Genomic DNA, 7,416 nt, shown 5'->3' with positions numbered 1-7,416 from the left:
AGGCACAAGGAAACCGTACCTACTGAAGGTCCCAAAATTTGGTACCTAGCTCTCCAGTCTACTTAAGAGCAGCTCCAACAACATATTTCAAGATCATATATATTTCAATATCATGTGAGGTTGTCATATAAGTCGATCATACTAGGAGTCATTGCTAAAAGTAACACCGAGATTATCTTACAGCCAGGAACTAACTAGCTCTTACAGCTGCAGGTGCCCTAATAGGTGGTAATTCTCAAGGACCCTAAAAAGGCTTGTAGGTAAGGTAAGAGCAAGTATTATGGTGGGCTGTAAGCTGGCTAAATGCTGATGTGGAGGAGAGAAGGAAGAAGAGAGAGGAGAAGCAGGTTGTAAGCTTACAGCCAGCTTAGACACAAAAACCAAAAAACTTTGTGAGAGAGATAAATGGACCATGTATTAGAGCAAGTTTAATAATACAGCCCACTTGCTGGCTGTAAGGTTTCCGAGCCCACCCATACAATAGTTAGCTATTCACTATTAATACATGACCCACTTGTCTCTCTCACAAAGTTCCTTGGTTCCTGTGCCTAAGCTGGCTGTAAGCTTACAGCCCGCTTCTCCTCTCTCTCCTCTCTTCTCTCCTTCACCTCAGCATTTAGCCAGCTTACAGCCCACTATAATACTTGCTCTTAATAGTGAATAGCTAACTATTGTATGGGTGGGCTGCAAGAAGGCTGTAAGGAACCTTACAGCCAACAAGTGGACTGTATTATTAAACTTGCTCTAAAGTGGTGTATGGCATTCCCCGCATTGTCGGGAAAGAAAGGTGAAATAATAATGGGCCAAATTATGGCAATGTACACTTATACTGTTGCATTCATTTCCCATCGCTATCTAAATCCGCTGCCTTAGCCCGCTGCAACTCCGATTCAACATCAGCTACAATTCTGGAGACCATTGGTTCAAACTGGACAAGATGCTGCTCCATGCCCAGCACTTCAAGGAGCTCATCCTCACAAAGAATTTTCGGAGACTTGTGTTTCTCCATCAGAAGAATGCCCTCCGCCGCCTCCTCATCGCTGCCAATCACTTCTGACAAACCTGTACCACAAATCAGGTTCCGCTTGTGCAGGCTACGTTTACCTTGCTCCACAGCACAGCTTGTAATGAACCTTTCTGTGGCACTCATTTTAAGGTTCTGGGTTGTCGGAATGGAGACGGATTCATTATTCCCTGGGTAATAGCAAGGCATCCCCAATTCAGATTCGATCCTCTCCTTCAGAAAAGCCATCTGAGGCTTTTCACCATGAACGAGAATTACATGTTTGGGTGACAGGAATTCTGTCAGATCCATAATCCCTTTGGAGTCTGTATGAGGACTGAATGCTAGCTGATGAATCTGGTAAAAAAAATAAAGGGGGCAAAAAACTCAGTGTAGGGGGCAAAAACATCAGAAATTAAAAAAATGCAAGGGTTCGAGTAAATCTTAGGTGCCAAAAGAGACAAAACTGAAATGTAAGATATTAGACACTGACAGCAGCATTCTATCAGAAACTTCAAACATCATGATTAATCTCAGAGAAAGCTCCAATTCCTAGACTTACATGTTTCCTGTGGACCTATTGTGTTGAGTGCTAACACTCATATGCTTCATGAATGGTACTGAGTAGATTTTTTTTTTCTTTTTTTTATCAAACAACACAGGAGCACTCCGTGCCATTTCATTAAGATAAAGTACAAAATGTACAAAAACAGGGAGGAGACTACGAAAGCCCCTCCTCAACACATACTACTCACAAAAACTCATAAAAAGAAACAAAAACGACCAAAACCAGCCAACCGCACTAGACAACTAAGGGCCTTGAGCAAGCAACCTTTAGTGAGTAAAATTTAATCGTGCAGAACAATAAGTAGAGCTTGATATGGATCGAATTTAAAAGCCAGACTTCAACAATGTATAAGCATATGGTAAAGATAAGCACTAGTGTTTTACATGGCTTCCTTCTGGTTGACCATGTTTTTGTCATTAGTATTTAACTTTGTACATTTTTTAGCAAAATATGAAATGAGGTGAAAATCAACCTGACATCTGACATCAATATGAATGTCCTTGTAATCAATCCTTGTAGGTTTCCCACACATTAACTTATGACCAATGGTTCCAGAAACACAATATCTGTCGGGAAAAATAGAAAGGCAGCATCAGAATAACTGTAGAATAATAGGTTTCATAAAGCTTGCCTATATGAATATGATATTTAACTAAAAGATTAAAAAATGGAATAAACAAGAAAGGTAAGGAGTATACCCGGGAAGTGTAATCAGATTCTTCTCTGATGGTGCCCATTTCTTAAACGCCTCAAGAGAAAATCCCCCACTAATCATACCAGGTGTTGCAAAAAGTACACAGGGACCAGGGTTGTTAATGAAGGAACGCTCAAAGTGGCAAACTGAAATGTAAAAAATACTCTCTGTTATTTCAATATTTGCGAATAAAAGACAGAACACCTCATATCTCAATTGTGGTTACCACATAAAAAGTGAAATAGCAACAATTATTATCAATATTATGATTAAATAAACAAATGTTTCATTAAAGAAATATAAAAAACCAATTGGTGTCATGGAATTACAAAATATAGCAAAAAATAAAAGGATAAATTGGAGGGTTAGTTACTTAGTTAAAATTCTACTGATATTCGGATTTTGAACTCAATCATATGCACTTCATCTTCACTCAAAGTAGGATCAGACAATTAGCTTTTGTAGAACTGAACCATACCATGCTTGAAGTCAAAGGGGTTATGCACTGCATGGCTGTCCTTGATCTTTTGGCTAGTCCATCCGATCAACATTTTGTAGTACACGTTAGCTTGAATGGTTAAACCTATAGCACAAATCAACAAGTAAAACTTCACATGCAGCAGAAAATTAAAAGACTGTTTCAACTTTCAAGAAACCACACATACCAGCTGAAAAATAAATAGGAACTTTCAAGTCCATCCTCTCCCAATAGTCATCCAGTAACATGCATAGTTCCTGAAATACAGGCGTCATACCTCATAAATGGATACTCAAACTATGAAACCTTTGAACACTGTGCCTTCGGGATGGTACTTCACAGTGAAACTTGCTCATTTAACTATTTAAGTCATATAGTTATCACACTTAATCATCACTTGGTCCCATAAAGTAGAGTTAAGAGAGACGAAGAATACCTGAGCTCTTCCCAGAGCAAACGTTGGAATTAGAACTTTACCTCCACCAGAAACACATTTATGTACCTAGAGGGAAACATATACTCAGTTATGCCTTAGAAGCAAAATCAACCGTGTACACTTCACAAGATTTTGGCTTAATACAGTCAGAATGCATCTTCTTGGACCAAAACGTCAGGGAATAAAAACAAACATAGACACACTTGGTGGACTGTATTGTGCCCAAATAATCTTAAGCACATACAATGTAAAACCTAGAAAATAGAGTAGTGCATCATTGGAAAAGCATTGGTTGCTACACATGCAATGAAAAATCTACAAATCTATACACTGCAGCGAAGTTCAGATTTTGCATACCGCTTTTAAGAACTCCCTCTCTCGGGCATGCTTTGAGTCACGTATAGTTTTAGCATATGTTGATCTGCATAAAGAAAATCAGTTAATTGGCTATGTATGCAGGAAAAAAGAATCATCCACAACATTAGATGCTCTTGATTCAAATATAACAGTAAAACTTTAAGCCACTGCAACCACAAAACAAATGCAGGTTCATTGACTATCGCAGCATTAGAAACTAGTACATTCAACTGCGTAGCAAGTCCAATAACAAACTATATAGATAATTTACAAGTATAACCCAAACAATGTCCGGGAGAACAGATTGGCTAACAACAAGAGCTAAGCAATGGTCCACGGGTGGTCTGGAGCATATTCCCAAAATCTGATATCAACCAAGACAATCACAGACATGAAAAGTCAAATAGGTAAAACATACCCTCTAGACCCTGTTTTTATGTAGGGCAAGCACTATAGCAGATGCTCCATGAAGAGCGGTGCAGGCGTGCCATGAGCATAGCGGTAACACACCAGAGAGTACGGCAACAACTGCTTAACAAGTTACAAGGTCTTTAGTTTCAGTTGGTTTGGTCAGTTCTAGGATTGCTTTGACTTGTTAGCTATTGGTTTGTTAGTGCTTGGAAGTAGGAGGTTGCTGAACTTGGTGTTTATTAACTGAGCAGATGTAATCAGTAGGACTTGGGCAACAAAATACCATCACTCCCTCCCTCTCTTCCCAAATATAGGGCACCAAGGTGAACACGCTCGCCCCTCTACCGATTATGACTACCATCTACATAGTCAGGGTCCTCCACCCCATAAAAAACTGTGGTGTGAAGACATAAGAAATAACCTATGGATATAATGTAGCATAAATCACAACACTTGGTTACAAATCCATGTAAAGGCAACCAGAAAACAGAAAAATATGTTTAGAGTTTGAGGTTAGACCATACTCTGTTATCAAGAGATCCAACTTCAGGTGATCAATTTGTGCGGCCCCAAGATGTCTATCTGGTGTCATATTGTAATCCCCGGTGTAAACCATAGCAGCATCCCCAACTTTTGCATAAATCATGGCAGCCCCTATAACCTTGAGTTTGGCAACGGTTTTACTAGATTAGAAAGTAGAGAACTAAATCAATACTTGACTTCAAATTACTTAAAGAACACTAAGCAGAATGTTGAATGAACAACAGCGTAAGAAACTTACATGTCCAGCATAATAGGCACGGATCACTAGGTCTTTATCTACTTGAATAGTCTGCTTCAAGTCCATTGGTATGACTGAAAGGTCAAGTATTACAAGTAAAGAGGATTATGATACAAGCTTACTTCTGCGCCAGCATCAGTGCTAAGTAGACAGGTACTAGAAGTTCCAAACTGAACTAAGATTACCTTTCTTCATACACCTAAGAATATCTTCATAGCTATATTGCTCTTCCTCCCCTCTCTGATCCATCGTTACTTTCCGATAGTCCTCGAGCATAAATGGAGCTAAAGCCTTTGTAGGATACTGATTGAGGTACCATGACATAAGTTATGGAGTGACCATCAATCATCGCGACATATAGATGCTTCATATAAGAAGTAGGGAGACCAAGGAATACAACCACCCAAGCATATAAGCTAATAATGCAAGACCATTCACCCAAGCATACTTCTTCGATCAGAAGCAGTACAATCCAAACTTTAAACAACCCAATCAATCCAGATTGCTCTGCCTTTAATTGATTTCACATGTTGTGTAGAGCATGTTTAGCTAATTTAGAAGACAATCAGGTGCAAAAGTTATAGTTTGTTTCTATGGATTAAGTTCAACCGCATCAAAACTGCTTCATGGTAATCATGGTTATGAAGTATTTGGTTCTTCATATATTCATATATGTAGATGAAGATATATACTATAGTTATTGAATACATGGTTCTGGACATATTCTAGATATGTAGATGGAGATATACAAATACGATTCCCAAGCTTCTCTTCCTGAAAGTAGGTATTGGTTGCTTGGTCAGAGAAATATTCGTGTGGTGCCAGGGGGGGATGCCTGTACTCTACCTTTACTATCCAGCCCAAATGATGTATCCACATTGCTAAGACAATGCTTGGCTGCTAACCATATGATTCCTCAGGTGATTCTGTAACTGGGTTTTGATATCACACATTTGTACGTTTTGAGTGATTGTTTGAATGTAACATTCCAGTTTAAGAATAAAGTCATTGCAATTGATCGCCATTCAGTCTTAACTGGAACATTGAAACTTCAGCATGCCTTACTCAATATATTATTCATGTGCTTGCTGCTTTCAATTAGTTTTTCAGTAAACACTAACTGGCTACTCTGTTAGACTTCAACATCAGCACCAGTCCGAAACTAGCTAGGTGCCTCAGTTTTATTATACCATCTATATACTGATCATGGAAGAATAACTACTCAATCTTGCACAGCAGGTCTGCATCAATCTCCATTGTGAAAACAAAAAGATGTCCAAGTATGTTTCAGTCAATTTCAATGTGCTCCAGGAAGTTACTCAGATATTGCAAGGGGTGATATGCGTGCATATTGCATTTGTACACTTACAGCTGATGTCAATTAAGAGACATGTCTTAGCCAAACCCAAGGTTTGTTCTACTATGATGGCTTTAATTTAACCTGGATTTATGGTTTCTATTGCTTGCGATGCTTTCTGGATCAATTTTGAACAATACTCACTGTGTTGCTAGATTTTTGTGTTTTAATTTTAATATTAATTGTAATTTCCTATTGGCAAGGAACTTATGATTTTTGTTACCATCAAAATAATTATGAAGCTTTTATTATAACAAAAAGTTATAAAAAAATTGCAATTAGCAGTTAAATTCACATGAAGCAACTTTTGTTAATAATTTCTGTTGGCCATAGTAACTCACGGGCACTTAGCTAGTAACACTAACAATAATCACGTGTTCATAGCTCACCGTCATGTAGATGGGGCCGTGGTACCCGCAGATCTCAGTGAAGTAGGGCAGCGCCCCGATATGATCCAAGTGGCTGCACAGCACAAGCTTCCTCAGCCCGCATCCAATCGTGAGAATTTGAAGAAAATTACCAGTACAAAAAGAAAAAAAAAGAGGAAAGGGTGAAATGTTTATCTGCAACGCACAAATGCGTGATGACGACGCAGGAGATGGCGGTGGTGAAGTCGGGCGCTCCCCAGGCAGCGAGCGCGCGCGCAAAGTCCGGGTAGTGGCGGTGGTCGTGGTAGCCCATGTGCATGCCGCAGTCGAACATGACGCGCTTCCCGCCGATGGTCACCACCACGCAGCTTTTCCCCACCTCCTGCCCCGCCCCTGCAATCACCAGCGTTAGCATTGCGTTCGAAGGAGGGTGAAGAGAGGAACGCGATGCCGCGTACCTAGCACGAGGCACTCGATTGCCATTGTTGAAACTCCACGCCTAGAGCCACAATCTAAACACCCATACCGGAGCCGAGGGCCCTGTTTGGAACAACTTTATTTGATCACGCTTCAATTGGGAGTGTGCTTCCAGGAACAACTCAGGCACACAAAAATCCAGAGGAGAACTCGGCGCCGGCGGGCCTAAGCCCGCTCGGAGAAGCTCTCTCGGGGCTCGGGCGCCGCCACCTTCCCTCGAGGGGAGGAACTGGAGGCAGGCGCGGGACCGCGCGAGCCGGCGAGGACGGAGAGTATGGAAGAGGGCCGCGTGTCGGCGAGGACGACGGAGAGGGCGGCGGCGGCGGGACGGCGACGATGGAGAAGGGCGGCGCACAACTCGACTAGAGGATGGAGTACGGCGGCAGGCCGGGGAGTTTTGCGGAAGAACGAAGCCCAATGTTTATGCGGCCCAGTCTGCTAGCTAGGCTCGTTCGTTAGAGAAAGTGGCCCAGTAGCGCGCGGAGA

At 41.1% G+C, this 7,416-nt stretch overlaps 1 protein-coding gene across 1 annotated transcript; it reads right to left on the bottom strand.

The window, feature by feature from the left end:
* On the bottom strand, positions 756 to 7,328 carry LOC8054389 (cleavage and polyadenylation specificity factor subunit 3-II). Its single transcript, XM_002455915.2, has 13 exons — positions 6,912 to 7,328; positions 6,660 to 6,846; positions 6,475 to 6,547; positions 4,914 to 5,031; positions 4,729 to 4,802; positions 4,472 to 4,608; positions 3,537 to 3,600; positions 3,180 to 3,245; positions 2,931 to 3,000; positions 2,744 to 2,848; positions 2,270 to 2,411; positions 2,044 to 2,137; positions 756 to 1,360 (listed from the first exon to the last, which is right to left on the bottom strand). The coding sequence occupies exons 1-13, from the start codon at positions 6,934 to 6,936 to the stop codon at positions 839 to 841; spliced, it is 1,677 nt and encodes a 558-aa protein (XP_002455960.1). The 5' UTR covers positions 6,937 to 7,328; the 3' UTR covers positions 756 to 838.

Source organism: Sorghum bicolor, chromosome 3 (genome assembly GCF_000003195.3).
Source record: "Sorghum bicolor cultivar BTx623 chromosome 3, Sorghum_bicolor_NCBIv3, whole genome shotgun sequence".
Classification (NCBI taxonomy): Eukaryota; Viridiplantae; Streptophyta; class Magnoliopsida; order Poales; family Poaceae; genus Sorghum; species Sorghum bicolor.
The sequence above is the reverse complement of the archived record's forward strand: the minus strand, read 5'-3'. Positions and strand labels throughout refer to the sequence as shown.